The sequence below is a fragment of the Girardinichthys multiradiatus genome, chromosome 6, assembly GCF_021462225.1.
Source record: "Girardinichthys multiradiatus isolate DD_20200921_A chromosome 6, DD_fGirMul_XY1, whole genome shotgun sequence".
Classification (NCBI taxonomy): Eukaryota; Metazoa; Chordata; class Actinopteri; order Cyprinodontiformes; family Goodeidae; genus Girardinichthys; species Girardinichthys multiradiatus.
Window position 1 is genome coordinate 30,513,163 of NC_061799.1, and position 27,155 is coordinate 30,540,317.

General features: G+C 39.3%; 1 protein-coding gene across 1 annotated transcript; it reads left to right on the forward strand.

Moving 5' to 3' along the window:
* Positions 1 to 2,802, forward strand: LOC124870530 (C-X-C chemokine receptor type 1-like). Its single transcript, XM_047369264.1, has 2 exons — positions 1 to 94; positions 809 to 2,802. The coding sequence occupies exon 2, from the start codon at positions 821 to 823 to the stop codon at positions 1,766 to 1,768; it is 948 nt and encodes a 315-aa protein (XP_047225220.1). The 5' UTR covers positions 1 to 94; positions 809 to 820; the 3' UTR covers positions 1,769 to 2,802.
* The last annotated feature ends 24,353 nt before the right edge of the window (positions 2,803 to 27,155 follow it).

Sequence of the window (27,155 nt, forward strand, 5' to 3'; positions counted from 1 at the left end):
AGCTTTTGGTCTCCTTCCTGTGTGACGTTTTGCCTCTGGGATCGGGTTTCAGCGTTGTGATACACGGAGGCCTTTTGTCTTTTTTTTTTTATTGGTAAATATATAACCAAATGCATTAACTGAATAACACTATTTATTTGAGTAAAATTGTCAAGGTGGTGATTTTACTCTCTACGAATTAAGCTAGAGACAAACTAGGCAATTTCCTTTGCCCAATTTTAGCCCCAATTCCAAATTGGAAAAGTTTTCATCAGTTTGGATTAGTTAGGGATAGTTGGCAGAGAAACTTGGCCCATAAATTCAATTCTATTCAATTCAGTTTTATTTATATAGCGCCAATTCACAACACATGTCGTCTCAAGGCACTTCACAAAGTCAGGTACATACATTCCAATTAATCCTAACCATTGAACAGTGCAGTCAGATTCAGTTACTTATTCAAATTGGATCAAAAGTTTTTCTATCTAAAGAAACCCAGCAGATTGCATTGAGTCAGAGATTTGTAGCATTAACTCCTTCTGGATGTAAATCTCAGTGTGAAGAAGGTAAAGACAGGAGTCTGCAAGTGTGAGGGAAACAGATTGGACATTTGGGATGTTGGAAGCCAATCTAACTGCAAATGTACAGAATGTTGTCGACAGGCAATGAAAAACAGAGGCTGAGACACATTGGTAACCTAATCCCAAAGGGAAGCAGTTCAATTTAAATTTCAAAATTTTTAATCCAAGTAAAAAGATAGCACACATATGTCAGTTTTAGAAAACTAATAGGTTGTTTTTTGCCTGATATTTAAGTTGTTCTCTTACAGGACTGCACCAGGATGACAGAAAATTATTCTTTCTTCTATTTGGACTATTATAATGACATGGATGAAGCTCACACTGAGGTCCCAGCTTTTCAGCTGTGTGCTGGTGTGTTTGTCAGCATTGTCTTCGTTATCAGCATGCTTGGAAACAGCTTCATCATGTGGGTTTTCCTGAGGGATAAGGCTTGGAAGACAACTTCTGACTTATTACTTCTGCAGCTCACAGTTTCTAACCTCTGCTTCACTGCGACTCTTCCCTTTGCTGCATGCAACATGCTCCATGGATGGATCTTTGGCGAATGGGCCTGTGGAATCTTCAGAGGCTTTTTGTTGCTTGGACTGAACAGCTATGCGGCAATCTTCACTGCCATGGCTTTTCATAGTTTCGTCACTGTGATCCAGCCATCATGTCTATCTACTCAGAACTTAGGTAGACATAGAGTCCTCATTTCCAGCGTCACAATCTGGCTGGTGTCTGCTGCTGTGAGCATTAAGTTAGCAGTACACAGTTATGTCACAGATCCGCATCATGGATTTATGATAGTATGTATCTCTGAAATGCAGTTAATTGAAGTTAACATCCAGATATTTCTTTTCTTTGTCATTCCCTTCATTATGGTTACGTTCTGCTACTTGCACATGTGGATAAACATCTCATCAAGCAGCATGAGTAGCTCTCCTCGGCCTTCCAAAATAACTGCATGTATAACAGTTAGTTCTCTTCTTTGCCTGACCCCTTACAATATCCTACTTTTTATAAATTCTCTCATGGCTTTGGGTGCTGTAAATTACGACTTTAGGGGGCTTTATGTGATAAACCGTCTAGATTTCTTCAGTTTTATACTCTGCCACTTCTGCTGCTGCCTGAGTCCTCTGTTTCAAATGTGTGGAACACAAAGGTTTAGAGGGCGGTTTAAAGGGCTCTGTAGCACTCCGCCGGAAAATCATGAGGATGAAGATTAAGATGCCGGGTCAATGAGATTAGGATCTTTAGTTTCTGGTTTTAGAACTGGTTTCCAGTTCGGATTTTGAAAATGTTTTTGCATTTGCAGACATAATTCCTTTTTCTATTTTTTTAGAGATTAAAAAGCTAAATTTTGAAGGAAAGAAATAGAAATAGAAAGAAAGTGACAAAATAAAAACGTGAAGTGAAAAGTAAAATAACAATTAAATGAAAAAATGTAATTCCCTTTTACATACATTTCTACATATTCCATAACACATCAACTTCCATTTTTCTGAACAGAATAAGTAGATCAAAAGTGACAAGCTGTGCTTTAAAAAGGATCTGTATTTAGTTTTAGATAATCCTGCTCCAAATTAAATGTAATTGTTATAAATGTTGGAAAAATAAAAAATCTGAATTACTCAGATACAAAAAAAAAAAAAATGGTGAAAGTGCTAGAGCTGAACATTATATCAAATCCCAGTTGACTGCAATATCAATGCACGCCATATCCCCAGCGCAAAGTATCGGTTGGATCCAGGATGTGTTAGGATATTATATTTTACATTCCCTGAATGCAAAATGGACAAAATAAAATAAAATTAAGAAATATAAATATTCAAAATATATGTCAATAATATTTACTGCCGGTTGTGTAGACCTGACCTAACCTTGTTACCTTTACTTGATTATTTTTAGTGGCTGACAAGCTAAATGGTTTAACTTGTTTTATTGGTAAAAAATGCTTCAAACCATGGATGTCCCTGCATGGCCTCATGACATTACATACAGTAATATACAGTATCAGGATCTGACTAACAAAAGATAAAAAAGCAAAATCTTTTAAGGCTTTTCTTATACATAAAGATTTTTAACAACTGATTTGCAGATGTGTTTAGGCTTATACTGTCAAATCTGTTAATAGCATAACCTCAGCCTGAAATTAAAAGCGTTCACTGATTTATTTATTTATTTTAATTTTATTTTATTAATCTTTTTTTTAACCATGTCCTGTCCGGCAGAGTAGCGCTCAGAATAGTTGTCTGAGTGCCAAGAAAAAGCCCAACAGATTTACTTTGACAAGTGGAGCATTACAGCTGATGCTTTAAAGCTCTGCTTGATATTTATAAAAGAAACTTTATTAGAAACTGCTTTTGGATTATTTAAATTGTTACGGAGACAGAGACAGAAATGAAAAGGAAAAAAGAAGCACGAAAGAGAGAAAGGTGGGGCAAAAAGGAAAAGGGGAGATAAGGAGAAAAGAATGGAGGAAAGAAAGAAGGATGAAATGAATACTGATAACACCTGCTTCTACACCTGCGGAAACGTTCATATTACCAGCTTTTTTACCCAAAAGTGCACAGTACTTATCAATGTAAGATGTATCACTGATTTATTTTAAGACCTCACTTCCAGTCCTGTACCATCCTCTTTTTCTGTTTGCACTGCTGTATTGCTGCTCCTAAACATACAAAATAGCTTCAGAGTTGCATGTCTAAGGTACTGCTCCTGAGCAAAATGGTGGCACATTTTAAAAATAATGGGGGAAAACATCCACCTCTTGGTAATTATGGAGTAGCATTTCACCATATAAATGTGCAGAACACTTGTGGGGTGTTCTAGTGCAGCTGATAACCTCATATTCTAACCCAAACCTTTATAGTACTGTGGAAATAAAAAATAATGATTACAAAATGATCTAAACTGACATCGGTCCTCACCTGTTCCCCTTTCTGGATCTATTCAATCAATATGATTTTTAAACCTCACCACACCCTGAAGCTGCCCCTGGCTCTAATATCATTTATGCCCTCACTCAAGCTTCCTCCGTCTCTCCACCTTTTATTGCTTCAACTGCCTCACTACTTATGTACTATCATTCTTCTGATAAGACAATATTACACATAATATTTAATTTGATGTCAGACATGATAAATAGCCGAATGCAATCAGGTGTTCACTCGTGATGTGTAACCGTTACTCACACCGACGTTACTCTTTTTAAGAAAACAACGTCCTGCTGTCGTTAATGCTTTTTCTTTTGTAGTGGCATTTTGCTGAAATAAGATGATAAAACATTTTTTGGATGTTGTTGACGTTACTTGGGGCGACAAATGCATCTGTCTCCAATATTTTGGGGGACAATGCTTCTGGTGTGTCTCTGAAAAGAGTCATGGTGCAGAAAACTTGACCGTCTACCACCCACCTCACCCCGTAGGCCACCCTAGGCAAATATTTCGGTTATTTCAGTTTTAATTTCAGTATTTTTGTTGATTTGTCAAAAATACACAAAACATTAAAAGAAGCTGCATAGTGCTGTGATAAATCATTTAATTTAAATATTTAAAAGGGTTTAAGTTACAAAATAATTAGACATGCGCTGTACTGAAGAACCTTTTGAATTAATAAATTATTAAATGTACTTAGTTTTTATTACACATGTTTTCAAGATTATTTACTACAAATTCTTTGTGTTAGCACTTGACTCATTATACCAACTTTTACATTTACGATTTCAAGTTTTGAATTACCTTCATATTTAACTTTCACTCTATTGGTGAAACCAAAAAAGTTTTATTAGAGATTTACATAATAATTATAATATGTGCAAGTGGTTTAGGCACATTTTTGGAAGCAAGACTTTAAAAGTTTTTTTCTTTCAATCACAACCCTAAATTCAAAATACCAAGATTGAAACAGTTATTATTTCATCACATTTCAGGTTGAAGGGTTGGTGCTTGAAAATACACTCCCTGTTCTCTTTATTATGGCCCCCTGCTAGTAAAAGGTTGGCTCCTTGTTTGCCTTCAATGTTGCCACAATTATTTGCGGTATAGATCTAACAAAGTCTAAGAAATATTCCTTAGAGATTTTTGACATGATGGCATCGTGCAGTTGTTCCTGATTTGTCCGCTGCACAACCCTGATGCAAATCTCCAGTTACACCACATTCAGTGGTTATCTATTGGATTGAGGTCTGGTGACAGTGGAGGTCAACAGATTACATTGAATTCACTGTCATATTTAAGAAACCACTTTTTACATGATTTGAGCTTCGCTGAATGATGTGTTACCCTGCTGGAAGTAGCCATCAGAGGATGGGTACACTGTGGTGTACGTACATATGGTCAGCGATAACAGTCAGTTGGCTGAGGTACTGTATTTTTTCCTCATCTGGTACTAATGGACCCAACGTGTATATATGTATACTCCAAGCTATAATGCATCAACCAGACTGAAACAGTGATACAAGGCCAGAGGGATCCATGCCTATGGTTTTTGAACAAAATTCTCTCTAAAGTCTCTACCATCTGAATATCACATCTGTAAAACATCACACTGCTGTATCTTTACTATGCAGGATTCAAAAACTGTGACTTTGGAAGCTAAACTTTGAAGTCTTTATTATTGTTAAGTTAAAATCACAGGAAAGCTGCTTATTGAGACTATTATTATGTAAATAATAACTGTTACAACTGTACAACTGTTAGTTACCTTAAAATGCCAAATGTATTAGATATTTCTTTAAATGCTGTTTCAGTATACCATTTGTTTTTAAGGCATAAGAATGAACACTCACCGGCCACTTTATTAGGTACACCTTGCTAGTACCAAGTTGCACCCACTTTTGCCTTCAGAACTGCCTTAATCCTTTGTGGCATAGATTCAACAAGGTACTGGAAACATTCCTCAGAGAGTTTGGTCCATATTGACATGATAGCATCACACAGATGCTGCAGATTGGTCGGCTGCACATCCATGATGCGAATTTCCCGTTCCACCACATCCCAAAGGTGCTCTATTGGATTGAGATCTGGTGACTTTGGAGGCCATTTGAGTTCAGTGAACTCATTGTCATGTTCAAGAAACCAGTCTGAGATGATTCATGCTTTATGACATGGCGCGTCATCCTGCTGGAAGGAACCATCAGAAGATGGGGACACTGTGGTCATAAAGGGATGGTCATGGTCAGCAACAATACTCAGGTAGGCTGTGGCGTTGACACGATGCTCAATTGGTACCAAGGGGCCCAAAGTGTGCTGAGAAAATGTCCCCCACACCATTACACCACCACCACCAGCCTGAACCATTGATACAAGGCAGGTTGGAAACATGCTTTCATGTTATTGATGCCAAATTCTGACCCTACCATCCGAATGTCGCAGCAGAAATCGAGACTCATCAGACCAAGCAACGTTCTTCCAATCTTCTATTGTCCAATTTTGGTGAGCCTGTGTGAATTGTAGCCTCAGTTTCCTGTTCTTAGCTGACAGGAGTGGCACCCGGTGTGGTCTTCTGCTGCTGTAGCCCATCCACCTCAAGGTTCGACGTGTTGTGCGTTCAGACATGCTCTTCTGCATACCTTGGTTGTAAGGAGTGGTTTTTGGAGTTACTGTTGCCTTTCTATCAGCTCAAACCAGTCTAGCCGTTCTCCTCTGACCTCTGGCATCAACAAGGCATTTGCGGCCACAGAACTGCCGCTCACTGGATATTTTCTCTTTTTCGGACCATTCTCTGTAAACCCTAGAGATGATAGTGCGTGAAAATCCCAGTAGATCAGCAGTTTCTGAAATACTCAGACCAGCCCGTCTGGCACCAACAACCGTGCCACTTAAATCACCTTTCTTACCCATTCTGATGCTCGTTTTGAACTGCAGCAGATCGTCTTGACCATGTCTACATGCCTAAATGCATTGAGTTGCTGCGATGTGATTGGCTGATTAGAAATTTGCGTTAATGAGCAGTTGGACAGGTGTACCTAATAAAGTGGCCGGTGAGTGTATATTAAAATATGATATTATCATAAAATATGAGAAATACATGACCATAAATACCTAATTCATTACTTACAATGCATATATATATATATATATATATATATGTATATATATATATATATATATAAATTTAGGTAAATTATAAAAAAAACATTGAAGTTTCTGTTACTCTTTATATTAGTCTTTATAGGGCCAATCACCCTTTTTTGTTAAAAAAATTTGCCTTTTAATCTATTAAAGTCAACTTTTTTTTCTTGGAGCTCAGTTGCAAAGAACTACAGTAGTTACAAACTGGACCTTCAAGGACTTTGATACAAGCAGCATTTTGTTTTCTGTTTTTATTTCTTCTGATCTGTTTTGAAAGAAGCTATTTATTGACTTTCCGTGTCTGTATAAATTTAATATTCTATGAACAAATCATAAAATAAAAGGGTCTTGTGAAGAAGCTTGTTATGATTTATAGCAAATATTAAAAGAGGGTTTAAGTAAAATCATTGGGCTCCAAACTCCAGAGTGAAAACAATCTTGTTTTCCACTTTTAATAATTTAGCTGTTGAAATTCTCCTTTTACATTTGCTCTCATTTTACCTTTTTTATTAAGATGTCAGTCATAATACACAGCATTTGAAAGATACATCTACGGTTGAATAATTTGTTAAGACCAAAAACTGACAAAGAGGGAAGTAGAACACACAAATAGCTGAACTTACGACAGTTTTGCAAGACTATTTTATCAGAAAGAGGAAGACATTAGAGGAAAGTTTTGCATTTCGAAAGCAACAATTTCTGGCTTTAGGAACGAGCTAAAATATTAATCAAATGTATTGTATTTGCTTCCTCTCACTGAATTTTGCTGCCATTTGTGACATAATGTGCCGAGCAAATTAACCCACAAGGGGGCAACAAACGGGAATGAAAGGGCTTTCTAATGATTGCTTGTTGACATTCTTTCGTTTCAGAATGTATTAAATGACATTATTATGATTGATGTATTTAATCATTTGAGAGTTGTATTATGAGACAGACATCCTGCTGTTATATGATGTATACAGGCATGTACTGTTAATATATTTTTAAGAGATAATCGTCAGTCCAGCCCTAAATAAAATGACAAAGATGCTTATATCATGTGATGTCTTAGCTGTAAATGTGCTTTTGAGGATTTCTTTCTTTTTATGTGATCTTTTGTGGGGTTTTTTGTATTTCCTGTTTTTAATGTGTCTTATCTTTGTTGCTTTTGCTGAAAAAGCTTGAATTACCCTGTGTAGGAATAATCCAATACAAATAAACTTGCTTTGCCTTTTGTTAACAGAATCACACAGCGTTTAGTTTTTTGTTCTCACTTTTTTACATTTGCTGGAAGGTATTATTTATTATTAATCAGGTAATATTTATTTTAAAAGCAATCTCCAATTTCAGATCATGACAGTTTATTTGCCTAGTGTGGCAAAAACACATATAAACCTGTAAAAACATTTTTATCAACACTCTTTTCCACGCAGATTGCAGTACATGGGTATAATTAACAGCAAGAAAGTCTAAGGTTTAAATACATGGGCTGCACCTCTCTGTGTACAGTTTGCATGTTCTCTCCATCCATGTATGCTTTCCTCAGGTTTACCTCCCAAAGTCCAGAAGCAAAGGAAATTGCCCTTTGGCATATGTGTGTGTGTATGTGTGTGTTTGTGTGTGTGTGTGTGTGTGTTTGTGTTTGTGTTTGTGTGTGTGTGTGTGTGTGTGTGTGAGTGGTTGCTTATTAGCGTTTTTGTCTTGTAATAGCCTGCCAACCTGTCCAGAATATAACTCGGGTTTTCCTGTTGAACACTGAAGAAATATACCAACCAACTCCGATGCCACTGTTGAAACCTAAACAGGTGTAAAGTATTGATTGATGGACCTTTCTCTGCCTTTTTAAGACACCTCCATTTCCAATTAAAGCTATCACTACTAGACGGGAACTTTGTTTTGTGAATAATTACTAAAATGCATCATAATATTCAGGCAAATAGACATTTATCCTGTGAATTTTGATACTATATCATGTTCTAATCAAATGACCTCTGTAATAAGTACAATTGGTCTGTACTGGTCCAAAAAGCAATGCTAGACCGTGTGAAAAAACCAATGAGAAATAAATATTGGTTCTTAAAAGTGTACACTTTCCTGTTAAACTGGTAGTTGTGTTTTTATGAAAAAAGACCATGACAAATCATTTCAAAACTTTTTCAAATTTTAATCTGAAATTTATCATGTACAATGTAACTGAAAAATTGTAACCTGGTTGCCGGCTTCCTCCCACAGTCCAAAGACATGACTGTTAGGTTAATTGGTAACTCTAAATTTCCCTTAGGTGTATGAATGAGTGTGTGTTTGGTTGTTTGTGTGTTGCCCTGTGATGGACTGGCGACCTGTCCAGGCTGTACCCCGCCTCTCGCCCATAGACTGCTGGAGATAGGCACCAGCTCCCCCGTGACCCACTATGGAATAAGCGGTAGAAAATGACTGACTGACTGGCTTTTGTTTCTCAACTATCAACCCTACTCATTAGTTGAAACATGTGGAGAATACAGGAAATTTCTGTCACACATGAAACAAAGTCATTCCTGGAGTTATTTCAGTATTGCTGTTGAGTTATTGGCAGAAAAATCCTGGTAGTACAGCTAAACTTTGTTTTAGGTTAATCAGATTGAATATAACTGATGTGATGTGTAAACCCAGGCAGACTGAATGCTGAAAATGGTTAGAAGGGTGGTACAGTGCCTTGTGAAAGTATTCGGCCCCCTTGAACTTTTCAACCTCTTGCCACATTTCAGGCTTCAAACATAAAGATATTAAATTCAAATTTTTTGTGAAGAATCAACAACAAGTGGGACACAATTGTGAAGTGGAATGAAATTTATTGGATGTGTCAAACTTTATTAACAAATAAAAAACTGAAAAGTGTGGCATGCAATATTATTCGGCCCCCTTGCGTTAATACTTTGTAGCGCCACCCTTTGCTGCAATTCCAGCTTCAAGTTGCTTGGCGTATGTCTCTATCAGTTTTTCACATCGAGACACTGAAATTCTTGCCCATTCTTCCTTGCAAAACAGCTGGAGCTCAGTGAGGTTGGATGGAGAGCGTTCATGAACAGCAGTCTTCAGCTCTTTCCACAGATTCTCGATTGGATTCAGGTCTGGACTTTGACTTGGCCATTCCAACACCTGGATACATTTATTTGTGAACCATTCCATTGTAGATTTGGCTTCATGTTTTGGATCATTGTCTTGTTGGAAGATAAATCTCCGTCCCAGTCTCAGGTCTCTTGCAGACTCCAACAGGTTTTCTTCCAGAATGGTCCTGTATTTGGCCCCATCCATCTTCCCATCAATTTTGACCATCTTCCCTGTCCCTGCTGATGAAAAGCAGGCCCAAACCATGATGCTGCCACCACCATGTTTGACAGTGGGGATGGTGTGTTCAGGGTGATGAGCTGTGTTGCTTTTACGCCAAACATATCGTTTTGCATTGTGGCCATACAGTTGGATTTTGGTTTCATCTGACCAGAGCACCTTCTTCCACATGTTTGGTGTGTCTCCCAGGTGGCTTGTGGCAAACTTTAAACGAGACTTTTTATGGATATCTTTGAGAAATGGTTTTCTTCTTGCCACTCTTCCATAAAGGCCAGATTTGTGCAGTGAACGACTGATTGTTGTCCTATGGACAGACTCTCCCACCTCAGCTGAAGATCTCTGCCGTTCATCCCGAGTGATCATGGGCCTCTTGGCTGCATCTCTGATCAGTCTTCTCCTTGTTCGAGATGAAAGTTTAGAGGGACAGCCGGGTCTTGGTAGATTTGCAGTGGTCTGATACTCCTTCCATTTCAATATGATTGCTTGCACAGTGCTCCTTGGGATGTTTAAAGCTTGGGAAATCTTTTTGTATCCAAATCTGGCTTTAAACTTCTCCACAACAGTATCTCGGACCTGCCTGGTATGTTCCTTGGTCTTCATGATGCTCTCTGTGCTTTGAACAGAACCCTGAGACTATCACAGAGCAGGTGAATTTATATGGAGACTTGATTACACACAGGTGGATTCTATTTATCATCATCAGTCATTTGGGACAACATTGGATCATTCAGAGATCTTCACTGAACTTCTGGAGTGAGTTTGCTGCACTGAAAGTAAAGGGGCCGAATAATATTGCACGCCCCTCTTTTCAGTTTTTTATTTGTTAAAAACGTTTGACACATCCGACAAATTTCATTCCACTTCACGATTGTGTCCCACTTGTTGTTGATTCTTCACAAAAAATTAGAATTTTATATCTTTATGTTTGAAGCTTGAAATGTGGAAAAAGGTTGAAAAGGTCAAGGTGGTCGAATTCTTTCGCAAGGCACTGTATTAGTTATACAGTAGCGTGTGCACATTTATGCCTATGGGTTAATGCAGGTTTTTATCATTTCACATTCCCCGCCAATAGATTCGTTTGTTTCTCATTTTAATTGTGCAGAATATGTCACATCTGTAAAAAAAATATTCATAATGGTCTCATTAACATTACAAAAAAACGTTGTTTTTTTTTACAATTCATGTGCATTTTAGATGGCCCCTGTAAATAACACACTCCTAAAGAGCAACTGCAATCCATCTTTTTCAAATTGCAGAACATGTTTTGCAACTCTATCTTTATTATTGAGTGTGTGTTTCGATCGATTGTTCCATTAGGAACAATCCGTGGGTCTTAGTTTTACTACACCTATACAAAGTTGCAGGGTGTAATTCTACATGGGCACATTCACTTGTGTCATGTCAGAAAGTCTGTCACAATGCAATATATTTTTATACAAGCTATCCAGAAGTACCATTTTGTTTCGTAACTCTTGTAAAATGATCTTTATCTCATGTTATGTATTTCTCTGGAGGGCTGCCAGTATACTCAAAATTGGCTGCATGGTAAGGCCCTGATGGCTCAACGTCTGGAAGCTGGGGTCCGAAGAGGAGTGTTCAGGGACAGCTCAGTGGGTCTCTGTAACAGCAGTCATATCTCTGGGGCTAGATTAAGCTTAATTAACTAAACCATCCAGCACGCTTGGATGAATGGATACAAGTAAAGAGCAGAGCAGTCGCAGGAGTGCTCACACATTCCCTGGCAGGAAAGAGCTTTGTGTTGGATTTGAACTGGATGTGTAAATTTTGACACTAGCTGTTCAAAGCCATGTTTAAGGCCAAGTACAATAAAGAGGCTTGTTCTGTCTTAACTGCACTGATCTATGAGTGACTTCAAGGTTGCTCTGTTTATTCATACTCAGATTTTTCACATTTTGACATGTTATTTTATGTTATTGAAGACTAATATGGTAGACCAAAACCGCAGCAGTGCATAGTTATAAAGTGAAAGGTAAAGATTCAGAATTTTTCAAAATTTTTCAGAATTCCAAAACAAATGTATTAATTCATGTTTGCCCTGATACCCCTGAATACAATCTCATAATTAGTGACAAGTCCACCTGTGTATAATTTCATATCAGTATAAACACAGCTGTTCTGTAAAGGCCTCAGAGGCTTGTTAAAAGACACCAGTGAACAAACAGCATCATGAAGACTAAGGAACACAGCAGGCAGGTCAGCACATCACCCTGTGAATATCCCAATTGTGATACATGGTGGTGGCAGAATCATGCTGTGGGGATGAATTTCTTCAGCACGGACAGCAACAAAATTTGAAAAAGTTCAAGTGATATGAACAGTTGTGCAAGGTACTGTACATTTAAATTGTTTAATTAAAGTAGCTGATCAAACTGCTTGTACTCTGTAACATACAACATCAAAGAACAGATCAAACTCACAACATACTTTTATCTTATAGAGATCCTGTTCAACACACAATTTCAAAGCATTCCACTTCTTTTGAGTCAGTGCATTCTTATCTCCGAGTTTATTTTCTCATGTTGTTGTTCAGTCGTCCTTTTAGCCATGAGCAAAACAGCTGTTGTTGTTTTCTGATGTAGTCGGTGCAACTAGCCTTCCATGGCCTTAAAATTCCTCCCATTCCCTTCTTTTCTCCCAGGCAACTCGCACAACGATAGCTCCCTTTTTAATTTCAGTTATCTGTAACGATAATTACTCTGACCATATGTGAATTTAATTGATGCCTTTCAAATGCGTGAAATGTGTGTGTGTGTACTGTGTTCATTTTGCTAATAAAGTCTTATTGCTTGTTAATCTGGACTGTCAGGAAAATGCATGCAAATCGATTAAGTGTGGCAGCCCTATGCTTCCAAACAACTGTTTTATTCGCCAAAAATTGACGACTTAATCCTGATATATCAAACGCTGGCATGTATGTCATTTCACTAATGAAACTTATCCTGACATTCTGATCAAGTTTGTTATGGGAAATTTAAAACAATGCCAAAAAAAATGAAGAAAGAAGAAGAAAAAAAAAATCACCAACAACATAAAAGCAAACATTGCCTCCTGAAAAACAAAGTACACAAAATTATGACTTTACCAGAATAACATTTATAAACTTAAAAAAACAAACAAAAACAAAAAAACATGACGGACTCGTCATGGTTTTCCTATTTCCACTGTAACCCTGCTGTGTGCCACTAGAGGGCATCTTGTACTGGATTAAAGCAGTTTTCACTGTTCCATCTTTTTGCACATCCACTCACGAAGCTGCCAAGAAGTTATTGGTCCATACACATATAGTTCCTCTGCTGTGAATTTCAGGTAGAAGTTTTAGGACTCCTGGTGCGTTTTCAGAGACAAACCATGAAGAACAACTGCAGCCTGTCTCTGATCGTCGGCTCTCTATATCTTAGGGTCATCCTCCTCTATTTACCTGCTGTTGTCAGATAGAAAAAAAAAAGCATAGTGATTAACTACCATGGAGACTTAATTAAGAAATCAAACATCTGGGTATTCAGACTGAGCTTTGCTGCATCAGTTAAAAACTGGCCATTTGATGTATCAAACAGTGCGGCCTGATGTTTCTGTTAAATTATTCCCATCTGGCTTGTTTTCTCCCCAAACTATTTCCAGAATTTCTATTTTTTTTATTTTTTTTAACTTCTGTACCATTCTTTTACACAATAACAAGTATTTAGTCCGTTTATGGCTTTGCAAATCATTAAAACATATTGGGACATGATAAGTACTAAAAAAGAAACAAAAAAGGTCCCCATCCTGAGTTGTTGAGAAGTTCAAAGTTTCATTAAATCAGCCAGCATTTTAAATTTTCAGTATTTAAAAAATAAACACATTCTTTAACCTATTTAAAAAATCTAATTATATAGTAAATGTAAAAATTTTGGAATATTCAGTAGAAAAAATAAAAAATAAAATGTCTTTAAAAGAAAACATTTTATCTATTACACCTCATCTATATTTTTAAACAAGCAAGAGCTTCTGGACAGTCTTCTCTGCTCCGGCATGCTGTCAACTGAGTTTCAGGTAGATAGTGATACTTTAACAACACTAAGCATAAAACATGCGTAGCCATCATTTATTTAAAAATAGTCTATAGCACATGTGCATGTCACTGCAGCGGGCCTGGCCCACGGCAAAGCAACCTAAGCAGCTGCACAGGACCCTCAGACCACCAGGGGGCAGCCAAGAAGCCACCACTTCTCTCAAAGAATCTAAATTTCAAATTTGTAGTTTGTTTATAAAGAAGAAGCATATTTCAAACTTTGAATATTAGAATATTACTTCAGACCAGTAAAGAGAATTTTATTAATGCACAAATGTGGGCTTTATGAAAATGATGTTTAAGGCCTGCATAAGGTTGTTCATTCAAAGGTACTTTCAATCTGATAAACAAGCCTCATCTGAATCCATATCCTAATTTATTGAATATGACTATATATATTTTTTTTTAAAACATCCCATTTTTTGCACACTGCATTTGCAAATCACTCATTCAAAAAGAGGGTTTTTTCATGTAATCCTGTATAACCAAATCAACTGACCCAACTGCTTCTACTGAGTTTAGATTATATTGGTGTTCTCTGGACATGACTGCAATATCAACTGAGTACATCAGAGAAACAACCTTGCCTTTACAGGTAAATATCTGCTAGTTATTTATTAAATTCCATATGTAAAAAGTGAATTCAAGTCATTTAGGGTCAGGTCAAAGTTTTTCTGCTTTTGACACAGTTTTAAGTGTTTTATCCTAAAGGGGATCAGGAGGTGGTCTCCTGTTTCATTGACTAAACAATTTGCTTTTTATGTTACAACTGTTGGAAAAGTTGAAAATCAGTGGAGCATGCCCTAAAAAAAAGGCATGCTTTATAAAAGTGTTGCTACCTGTTAGTTTGTATTAATTGTAGCATACAGATAATAGTCTCATAGTATAAAATACTAGTCAACACTACAAATGTCCATTAAAGTGTTGCTAACCTTCTCTGTTGGCACCTTCATCTTTGCAAACCACTGGCCCACATTCAGTGTTGCTGCATCCAGCTCATGGTAAGCCTTTAGTGGGCATTGGAAAACTGGCCTCCTGGACTGCTCCCCTGCAATTCCCAGCTCTCTAGCAGTCTTACTACCTGGGTGAATACCAGAATATTTTGCAACAGAGCCAGAAGCTGCACCTGTGTTGTCCCATAATACACATAAACAAAAACCAGTAAATGAGAAAGGGTGCCTAAAAATTTTGACCAGTAGTGTATGTAGACTTTACACTTTATCTTATTGCTATTTTGCAAAAAAAAAAAAAAAAAGATAAGTTCTCATTTACAGAAATTATTTTATTTTTTTGTAACAATGAGACAACAACAGCTAACCCACCATACACTGGATGTTTATGATCACCATTTTAATGGCTATGTCTCGTCAGTCATTCACTGTCTATATTCAGCCAAGAAAAATGTTTGGGATGGGGATCTAAATGTCAGGTTTAGACAAACAATGACATTGTAAGACAGCCTCAGTTATTTAATCAAAAATAGCTACCTTCCAATATTTATACATATACATGCTTAGCTCCCCCAAGAGCGCTTGAATCTTCAAATTCACATATGTATATTTTTGAAATAATTAAATAATATATCACTAAGATTCATACAATCGAATCATTCTGGAAAACAATTCTGTCTCTCAAATTTCTTGCAGTATTAACTTCTGAGTGCTAGGTGCTCATAATTTCTTTAAAAAATATAATTTTTATAATTTTTTTTAATCAACCCAGTCATTTACTGTATTATTAAATTCTTTGCTCTTTGTTTTGTATCAGCCATTTCTATAGCTAAAGGGCCAGCTAGTGATCCATAGCTATTTCTTACATTTTACACAGCATCTATCTTGTGGCACTAAATAAATGATTACCTTATAATGTTGTCGTTGCTCATTCAAACAGAAGCACCAACAATGTATGCTTCAAAAATGTTAGAAAGGGTATTATAAACTACATCTGTCTTCAGCTTTGACGAAGATGACTGTTCTGTACAAACATCGATTCACAATTGTGCTATAAAAGGACAATAAAGACACAACAAAGGTAAAACATAGTAGTAGCAAATCTACAACACAGCTGCAAAATTGATGCAACAAAGTTGCAATACAGGTGTCATAAATGTGGATTAAAGTTGTTAAAAGCATGTCTAACAAAAGTGCATCAGTCTCGTCATGAATGACAAATCTAAACCATGCTTTTGATTTGTCTTTTTACCAGGAGTTTTTTTTTTTTAAACAAAAACAAATGGCATTTAAAAAAAGGATAGATTTATGACCTGTCTCCTGAATACCTTAGAGAGCTCTTTAGATCTTGGTATGATGGCATGAAAAGTTACAGTAGCAAAACCAACGTTGACAAGATGGCAAAGGTTTAAATGAGAGATACTGCATCTTTTAGACCCTCAGCCCTCTATAAATTTGACACCCTGGCTCAGGGCATCAGTTTGATTTCATAGGTTTAAAGGTCTAATATTTAGGCCTCTTTCTTACTTCTTCCATGTGTTTGATTTCTTTACATGATGGAAATAAATACATAATACCACAACCAAAAATAACACTTTGCTTGATAAATGACAAAAATAGAGAAACTCTCCACTGCATCTCTCATTGTGCATTATCTGTTGCAGGTATTGTTATATTCAACAGTAATTTATCTATTAAAACTAGATAGAAATATACTTGTTGAGACTAAACCACACAATGAACTACAAAGTTGTGTGAAAAACTATACTCAGTAGAACTATATATAAAAACTGTTCTCATGGTTTACCATAGTATACATTCATTATATATTTTGGACTTGGGAAGTGTCTTAATGTTAAATATGTCTATATATATTATTAGGGGTCATATTTGTTTTATGTTCTTTATTTCAATACATAAAGAAAAGTATAACACAACCTAATGCAGGTACATCTCAGTAAATTAGAATATAACAAAAAAATATATTTCAGTAGTTTATTGAAGACTTATATTTTATTTCGATTTATCAAACACAGGCTAATATGTTTAAAGCTTTAATTTTGATTATTAAGGCCTACAGCTCATGAAAACCAAAATACTACTACTACTACTACTAGTACTATTGATAATTATAATAATCATAATAATAAAAATGTTATTACAAATTTGTTATGTTATGCACATGTTAAGGTCTTCACAATCATGGGTAGGACTGCTGACTTGACAGCTGTGACTGTGATTAACATCCTCCATACAGTGGGTAAGCCATAAACAGTCACTGCTGACAGTTTAAAAGCGGTATATAGAGAGTTAAGTGGAAGGAAAAAGTGTGAGCTCCAACCAAGTTTTGAGTGCAAATACTTTACCCTACATTTACATATGTTTCACTACGGGAAGGTCTCTGGTGTTTTCTTTCTTAAATTTTTAAATGAGCATTAATGTTCTAAAATTTTTCAAGAAAACTTCAGGAAGAATTTGAAATTTCTCAAGAGCTGTAAGCCATAACAATCAAAATTAACTGAAGTAAACACTTCAATTATGTCACAGTGTGTGTAATGAATCTACATAATTAATGCAAGTTTTACTTTTTGAATAAAATAAAATAAATGAACTTTTAGATATTCTAATTTATTGAACTACCCTATACATAACATGAAATACATTTTTAAATAAGCTTTTACTAAAATCAGTATAACTGTCTTTTACTGCCATAGATTAGTGAATATATTTTATTTAAGCGTTATGCATATTTACGTATCATTAGGACATTTACTTTGAAAATTCTCTGGTAGGAACTAACATATGGCATGTTGATTCTGCTGGTGCGCCAAAAAAGAGATGCATGCTCTCAGTGAAGCATGATTATTGCAAGTTGCACCAGGAAGGGCCAATTTAAGTTAGAAAGGGTTAAAATATTTAAATCATTGGTTTAGGTCCTCATTTCTACCTCCAAGCATGGGTCAGCCAGCGAGGTATGTTTATGTTATATATAATTTTATATCTGTATTTTCTATTTCTCTATCTCATTGAAGTTTATGTTGTGTTTTAGATCTACGGTGACATAATATTGTGATCAAGATGGTGCTGTAATAATCCCAACTTCGAGACTGTACGATCCACAGTAAAGCCAAATTCATGTCATCAGTAAATAGAACTCTTTATGGACTTAACGACTAGGTGGAAGTGATAGTCGGACTCGGGCCTGCATGATTCCAAGCTCCGTGGTGGCGACATCGCGTCACTGCACCAAGGTCCAAGCTGATGTAAATGTTAATGGATACACCGGTTCACCAGTTTGTTCTTCATGAAGAAGTTCCGAAGCCAGACAAGTTTTTGTTTGGAAAGTGACACAAAGAGGGAGAGACAATAAGGAACCGTGTTAAGCCTGACAACAACAGTACAACAAGGTAACAAGAAGGGAATTAATGCAACCAAGTTCATAATTCATTCCTAAAGTCAACTGAAATTAAAAGGAGATTTTTTCATTAAGTAATAGGTGCATAACATTTCAAGAAAAACAAAGATGTCAGAAACAAATGAAACAGGAATTGAAGTTGCCACTGCAGAACAAGCTGCAGAAGCAGAGCAATTGGATGAAACCCGTGTAGTGGAAGCTGTTCAAGTAGAGAAGCATAGAAGTGAAAGACTTCGCATGCTCACAGAAAAGGGAAGAGAATTCCATAAAGAAAAGTTACAAGGGCCACAACGTTGCTTTGACAGTATTTATGACAGATGGCAAGCGTCAATCAAAGTGGCAAAAAAAATCTGTTATAAAATGAGACTCAGTTGACATTATTGAAGGTCACATGGACATTGCACAAAAGGAAGTTGCTGAGCTTAATGCTCTTTATGATGAATATAGAGTAATGGATGGACCACCTCATTACATGCCTTCCAAGCTAGACAAATGCACATCAGTGACTATGCTAGTTTTGCAAAACATCAAACTTCATGTTAAAGGAGAAATTCAAAAGATTGTATGGCCTGATGCTGGCTCTATTTTTACATCCTCTAGCTCTGTCAGTGTCTCAGATCACAGCTTGTTTAAAGCCAATACAGTTAAGTCTTATGGCTTCTCTGTCAAAAGACAAGAAGCTGCAGCAGAGTATGAAGCCACAAAGGCTGTACTTAAGATAATGACTGAACAAGAGAAATATAGAGAAAGAATGCGAATGCTTGAAGAAGAAGACAAATGCATAAGTGCAGACCAAGAAGCTGCTGCAATGTCACAATGCCTCCTAGAGGAAAAGGAGGAAACTGAGCGCAACTTAAAAAGAGAAGAGGAGAAAGCAGCTGTTCTATGGAGACAAGAAGAAAGTGCTTCCAGGAAAAGGTCAGTTGAGCATTTGAAAAGAGAAATTGAAAGATTGAAACATCTGAAAGGATTCAATCCAGCAAAGGCAAAACTACAAGTTTATGAGGAAGATTGCCTTTCAGTAAAGCAAGAAAGTATCACGCTGAACCCAGCCAACGTACATAAAGATAGTTTTACTCGTTGTCGGCTCTCCTCTGAGCGGGGTTGAGCGAACAAGGGGGAGTTGGTTAACTGCGCGTCCACAGTTAACTTCAGGGAAAACGGTCAGACGTCGTCCTCCGGCTTCTTTGGCGGAAAGGAAGAATATGATCTGACCATCAAAAGTCGACATGAGATGAAACACGGTGGCGGTTCGACTCCTTGAAACTCCGTGTTCTTAGTTACGTGTTAAGCTCACGTCTTTGATAGGCAAAGTGAAATTCCTGTCCTTCTCATTCCAAAAACCTCAGTTATGAATTGTTCGTTGGCCAACGAGAGAGAGAGAAATAAATGAAGACTCCACGTGGGATCTCTTCTTCTCCAGGGGATGCTCCAGTTGCGTGGCAACCGTGTCAAGATTTCCAGCTTAAAGCGGGGTTTTCAACATGGAGGCCTCCATATATAGCGCCCTGTGACGTCAGACTTGGGGCGTGTCATATCAGCCGCCATGTCCTGGATACAAAATGGCCGAAAGCACCAGGAGGCCTGGTGTCTGTGCAAGTAGTCCAATATTCAGCAACAAGTGGTCCAACATTCCCCCCTAGGTTCAAAGGGTGAGATGAATCGCAGTCTTTGAAGCTACTGGGACCATTATGTCCTTTGCTGAACAATCAGTGATCCGTGGTGAAGCAGAACAAACAAACTGTCTCTGTGTTTCACAAAACCTATGCCTGGGCAGAGTAGAGGTCAGCCTGGGCAGGACTAAACTCTGACTAAACTCATACCTTTATACGTTGTTCAATGAGAAAATACAGGACAATACATTCATATCATCATTACATTCCTTGGTCATCAGCTTTGGTAACCCTGAGACAAAATGAAACCGCAATAAAAGATACCACACATATATACAGGGGTTGGACAATGAAACTGAAACACCTGTCATTTTAGTGTGGGAGGTTTCATGGGTAAATTGGACCAGCCTGGTAGCCAGTCTTCATTGATTGCACATTGCACCAGTAAGAGCAGAGTGTGAAGGTTCTATTAACAGGGTAAGAGCACAGTTTTGCTCAAAATATTGAAGTGCACACAACATTATGGGTGACATACCAGAGTTCAAAAGAGGACAAATTGTTGGTGCACGTCTTGCTGGCGCATCTGTGACCAAGACAGCAAGTCTTTGTGATGTATCAAGAGCCACGGTATCCAGGGTAATGTCAGCATACCACCAAGAAGGACGAACCACATCCAACAGGATTAACTGTGGACGCAAGAGGAAGCTGTCTGAAAGGGATGTTCGGGTGCTAATCCGGATTGTATCCAAATAACATAAAACCACGGCTGCCCAAATCACGGCAGAATTAAATGTGCACCTCAACTCTCCTGTTTCCACCAGAACTGTCCGTTAGGAGCTCCACAGGGTCAATATACACGGCCGGGCTGCTATAGCCAAACCTTTGGTCACTCATGCCAATGCCAAACGTCGGTTTCAATGGTGCAAGGAGTGCAAATCGTGGGCTGTGGACAATGTGAAACATGTATTATTCTCTGATGAGTCCACCTTTACTGTTTTCCCCACATCCGGGAGAGTTACGGTGTGGAGAAGCCCCAAAGAAGCGTACCACCCAGACTGTTGCATGCCCAGAGTGAAGCATGGGGGTGGATCAGTGATGGTTTGGGCTGCCATATCATGGCATTCCCTTGGCCCAATACTTGTGCTAGATGGGCGCGTCACTGCCAAGAACTACTGAACCATTCTTGAGGACCATGCGCATCCAATGGTTCAAACATTGTATCCTGAAGGCGGTGCCGTGTATCAGGATGACAATGCACCAATACATACAGCAAGACTGGTGAAAGATTGGTTTGATGAACATGAAAGTGAAGTTGAACATCTCCCATGGCCTGCACAGTCACCAGATCTAAATATTATTGAGCCACTTTGGGGTGTTTTGGAGGAGCGAGCCAGGAAACGTTTTCCTCCACCAGTATCACGTAGTGACCTGGCCACTATCCTGCAAGAAGAATGGCTTAAAATCCCTCTGACCACTGTGCAGGACTTGTATATGTTATTCCCAAGACGAATTGACGCTGTATTGGCCGCAAAAGGAGGCCCTACACCATCCTAATAAATTATTGTGGTCTAAAACCACAAACCTGCTGGTTTGCGGTGTATAATAAAAAAAAAACAAATGGTTAAAACAGGTTTAGGCTTAAACCATTAGCCCTTCCGAATGATGATGGGTTTTAATATGACTCCTGTCTCTAAACTATCTAGATGTGAAAAGAGGGAAGAAAAGAATAAATGAATTGCAGTACCTAGGCTATAAGCCAGGTGTGTTTGTGGAGGTTGCAAGGTGTCTGCTGTAGTGGACTTAGGATTTCTCTACTAAGTTCAGCAGAACTAGGCCAATGGGTATCTGTGCCTCGGTGGGACTGTCTACAAATGAACCAACCTCCTTTAATACGATTTTGCATGAAATCTCTGGCAGCATGTGTGTCCATTACATCATTCTTAATCACTTTTGTGAGGTCTGCTGTGCATGCAGAGTGTTATGGAAAATTATCGTGCCAACTTACAGTTTAAGACTGTGTCCTAGAAGGTAGTTATATGTTTAACTGTTTCTGTTGAAGAAAGTTGTCAGTGATTAGAGCATGTTAGTGTGGATTCATGAAACATGCACCTGTTTAACTAGTCCTACGCACTAGTCTCTCCTTTCCCGGACATGGAGACAAGCTCTATGTTGGGGAGGAGAGTTTGATGTAGGACTTCATCTGGTTCAGCAAAACAGCAGCAGCTGGGATGATAGTGTCAACCTTTTCTGACAAGCATCCAACCCACTTGATGAAGCTGCATGTCACAGTTAGGAGGAATTTGTTACCTCCTGTTAATTTTGGAGCTGGTTCGACCCAGATGGTCTGAAGGTGGAACCAAGGTAATGTAACCCCCCTTCGCTGAAGCGGAGGTTGACTGGTTGGCTGGGATGGCTGAAACTGGTGGCAGGTTAAACATCCTTTGATGTAGACCTGGGTGTCGTAAGACGTTGGAGGCCAGTGCGCCATCTGTTGGAGGGTGTGGAGTGTGGCTTTGTAGCTCCTATGGCACCCTACAGGAGAGTAATGGGCATAGAATAACATGACCCCCCTTTGGTCTGTTGGAACAATGTGCACAGCATGGGAGAGCTGTTTGATGCCAATCTGCACACTGGAGTTGCACACTCTGGCTCTCTTAAGGAGAGGGCGGAGCCCATCTGCTAAAAGGAGCGTGTGGCTGTGTTGTGCCTCAGTTACAAGGGGGTCTTTTTGGCACAAACGGTCATACAGCTCTCTAATGGTTGATGGATGTCCCAGCCAGAATGCTAGTAGCACTTCTGGTATGAACATGGTTTCCAGGTGTACACCTTCCACCACTTTGGGGTTGTGAGGTTTCACACCTGGGTTCTTTAAAGAGCCAAGCCATAATGCATGACTGCATCCAGGAGGAGTTTCCTGGGTTGCTGGGTGCAGCTGTTTCCCAGAGGTGCACATGACCGGCTCTGACGAGGGCCTGAGAGGCTCTTTGGGCTCCTCTAAGCTGGTGACCTGATTGGTCACAACGGATCATTCGCTGCTTGCACCCAGTGAGTTTGGCACCTCCGCCTGGACCCAGAGTTGGTCCTGGTGGCAGTCAATGAGTGGGGCCAGCCTGTCCAGCAAGTCCTGGCCACCAAGAAAAAGCTATTTGTTTAATGTGCACATGTAAATGGGGTGCACCAGAGCCGTGTCTTAGAGTATGATGTCCAGCTCCACCTAACTAGTGATGCATGATCGGTTTTGGGTGCAGCTGGTGATGCTTACATCACAAGCGTCGGCCTGAGATGGTTCATTGAAGGAGAGCATGGCTCTACTCACCTCCTCAAACATGATTGAGCACATCAGGTTGATCTCTGATCCTATTTTAAAATAGAAACTCAGTGGAAAACATCCTCCTATCATGATCACACAGTATAGACGACGTGCATGTCCATTTCGGTTCAGTTCACCTGAGAACCTTGGAAAGATGATTTGTGGTGTTTCTTCTGGGGAGGTCCCAAGGGGTACTTGGAGTTTCCCAGGTTTGTCTCCCCATCCGATCAGGTAGACTCTGATCGCTGTGGAGACTGGGTCCACGCCTAGTCATGCTGACGGGAAGTTTGGGTCTGGTTTAACTGAAGGGTCGGCTTCCTGTTTCAAGGGCTGTGGGGGCGTGGTGGCCTGATGCACCACTTCTGTCACCATCTTACGTAAGGCCTCCTCCATCTCTTTCCCCATAATCCCTTCTGTGTGTCGGTTCCACCCTTTTCCATCAGGTTTACCTTTAGGCTTCACGTGATGGTCAGGTCGTCTGTTCGACTGAAAGTGGTCCGGCAACTTTGACTGTGGTTGGTATTCAGTACCACCCCCCCAGTCCAGCTGACCAAACCTACTTTGTTCCCTGAACCTGTTCCTCACATGGGTTCTGGTTGAAGGCATTTCCTGATCTTCCAACGCAAGACTGTTCCTTTCTGCATGTATCCGTAAAACTCTAGCCTCGCTCTCCGATCCCTTGGTCGGGCGAGCACGTGTTTCCCATGCCATCTGAGCATATTTGCGGTTCTCTTGCATGCTCATGGCCTTGGTTCTGCAATACATAGTAACATCGTATCGCACACATTCATGAAGGTTGTAGAGGAACAGGGATTTAAAAGCTTGTTCCTCCTCAATGCCGGGCGCATTGCGTCCGTGGAAATAAACGGCTCTCAAGCGCTGGTAATACTCCCTGGGTGTTTCGCTTTTCTTTTGCTGGACAGTGAAAGCACCAAATGTGGCGGAGGCCCGGTCCGTGTACACAGAATATTCTTCCCTTAAAGCTTTGCAAAGGGTTGAATAACGGTCTCGGACTGCGGGTGTCAGGCTCTCCATGAAAACATGGACGCTCCTGGATGTTGTCTTCCAGATGAGCTTCAGTTTTTCCCGTGCTGATGGGCAGTACAAATCTAAAAGACAGCGTTCAACTTCCCTAAGATAATCATCAATGTTTGATTCTGCATTATTAGGGTCGAAACGCTCTATGTCTTTGGCAAGGGACTCAAGCTGGCGGGTGCGCAATCCACTCTCAGGGATTGGTCCCAGCCCATCTGAGTCATCATCCGGCTGCACTCAGGGGGTATCAGTGCATCATGCCTCATCCTCGGAGGAGGCAGTGGAGGCTGCTCCCGGTACAACGGTGGGCCCTGTGCTACCCGGACTCGGGTCCTGGGCAGCGGTTGAGGGTGGTAGGAACCACCTGAATCCCAGGGGCGGCACTCCTGTTGCTTTGGCGGAGGTGAGGGATCGTAGAGGACCGTACTGCGAGTCACGTTTGACGGCTGCTCGCATCTGAGCCGTGAACTATTTACACCTGCTGGGTCCCCAGCTAGGTACCGTTCATGGCTGCTGATTGCAGTGGGGTGGGGCACCGCACCACTGAACCTATTCTGACTACTTACACCTGTTCTTGCCTCGGTGGATGTATGGGGAACCCTATGAGCCTGGAAAGGTAATCTCTGGAGAGCAGCTTCTACATCCTCCAGATCTGACCTGCAGGTTCTCTCAGGGTTTCGCAGGTGTGGCTCACCTCCAAAGGTTTCAACCTGTGAGGTGGGTTTCGGTTCGTCCCCCCATTCTTCCAGGGGGGGAGGGGTGGCATGGCTACCCTCTATTGCTTCCAATCTATTTCCAACCTCTGTTATTTCACCTCTAAGGACATCCACTGTCTGCAAAGTATCATTCAGCTCAAACTGCAGTTTAACGCGCTGGTCAACTTACAACATTAACCTTCGCTGATATAACAGAGTGAGCTGTTCTAACACATCTGAGACCCGTCTGTCCTTCAGTGGGTTTGTAATGACTTGGAGCAACTCCTGAATCCTGGCTTCACATTGCTCAATGCCATACTCATTGAGACCTTTACGCTCCTCTGGGGACAACAGAATCAATGACCCAATCACCTCTTGTGCCTGCATTCCTATGGGGTCCTCCACCATACAAACATCTCCAGCTGCAGTCTGGGATGTTCCCTCCATCTTTGGTCCAAAATGCACAATGCAAACACACCAAACTGTTTATCTATGAATCACCACTAAAAAAAAAAATTAGCAGCAATGCAACAGGCTGAGCTGTTCAGTGATGAAAGGATTGCTAAAATTAATTAGCTGCACACAACAGGCTGAGCTGTTCAGTGGTTAAAGGATTGCTAAAATTAATTAGCCGCACACAACAGGCTGAGCTGTTCAGTAATTAAAGGATTGCTAAAATTAATTAGCTGCACACAACAGGCTGAGCTGTTCAGTGGTTAAAGGACTGCTAAAATTAATTAGCCACAAACAAGAAGCTTAAGCTATTCAGCTAGCTGTCTGATTCATACCTGTATCTTCCAGGTGTATGGGTTGGCTTTAAATGGGCACACAGGTTTGACCGTTCAAACTGTGGCTTACCAAAGTCTATGCTTTAATGGGAGTAATCAAGCAAACACACAAAAAGGGGAAGAAAGAAGGAGGGAAAGAATTTTGAAATAACCTAAAACCAAATTCAAAAATAAAACTTTAAAAATGGGAACCGAAACTAAACATTCAATGCTGTTCTTAGCTTCAAATAAATGTTTGTGTTCTCTAATATGAACCACCTACCTTCCTGTTAGACAACTAAGTTAGTTTTATGAGTCAGATCAAAACATGCTTCACACAATAAAACCCAGCAAAACGCTTAAATTTTATCCATAAGTGGTAATGAATGATCTATAACTTCAACTTTCAACTTTAAGTTATGCCCTTTTGATCATAGGTGATGGAATTATCTGCCTGTGTCAATGAATTGAGTGATAAATAATAAAAAAATCAAAGTACGAAATGCACTTCCTTCTCACTAGTGACCACCACATGGTACTGAGTGCAGGTCTGCGGTTTGGGAAATCCAGCTGCAACTGTAATTTATGAAATGGCCCCCAGATATAGGTGTTGTTCTCTACCTGACTGGGAGAATGTTGGTCACAACTGTAATTACGCCCAGCGGACACTGGGGCAGGTCTGCTGCTTATCAGCGCTGGTTTTCTGCAACTGAATACAGCAGGCTGGCCGGCTGGAAATTAATTTTAACTTTCCACAAGTTAAACCAACTTTCACCTTGCATTCACAACAAACACCTCTGAAAGATAATGCTATCCTTTGCAGTAGAACTGAGCAAAAACTAGTCAAAATATCCCCTAATTCACAAACGTTCTGTGCGAAACGAAAAAACATTTCACAATAAAACGTCTACTTAACGGAGATCACAACTGTTCATTCTATGCAACAGTGATTCGATGTCTGTCTTTTTAAGGCCCACCCAGGGACGCCATATGTTGGGGGTTATGATTATTGATTGATTAATCTTGATCAATAATTATAATTACAAATCATAATTTGACAAAATCAATTTCTTAACCAAAATCCTCATTTATGAATCAAGACCAGAGATGTTTCTGGTGTTGTAATTGCGGCTCAACGCCTTTGACAATTACAACCGTTAACTACTCCGTAATAATTAATAACTATTGCCAGAGATGTCACTGTTTAATCGACCGTTTCTGCCGAAACGTGTGGAACTTTACCTTATCTTGACTGACAAATCACTTTTTGCACACAATGAACACAAAACGCTCTCTCTTTATCTATGTGAATATTTATTAATCTTCACCTACTTAACATGCAAAGTTCTACAAACACAGGGGTAACACATCTAACTAAG

Excerpts from the sequence above, each read along its gene's own strand:
- LOC124870530 (XM_047369264.1), top strand. The coding sequence starts at position 821 with ATGACAGAAAATTATTCTTTCTTCTATTTGGACTATTATAATGACATG.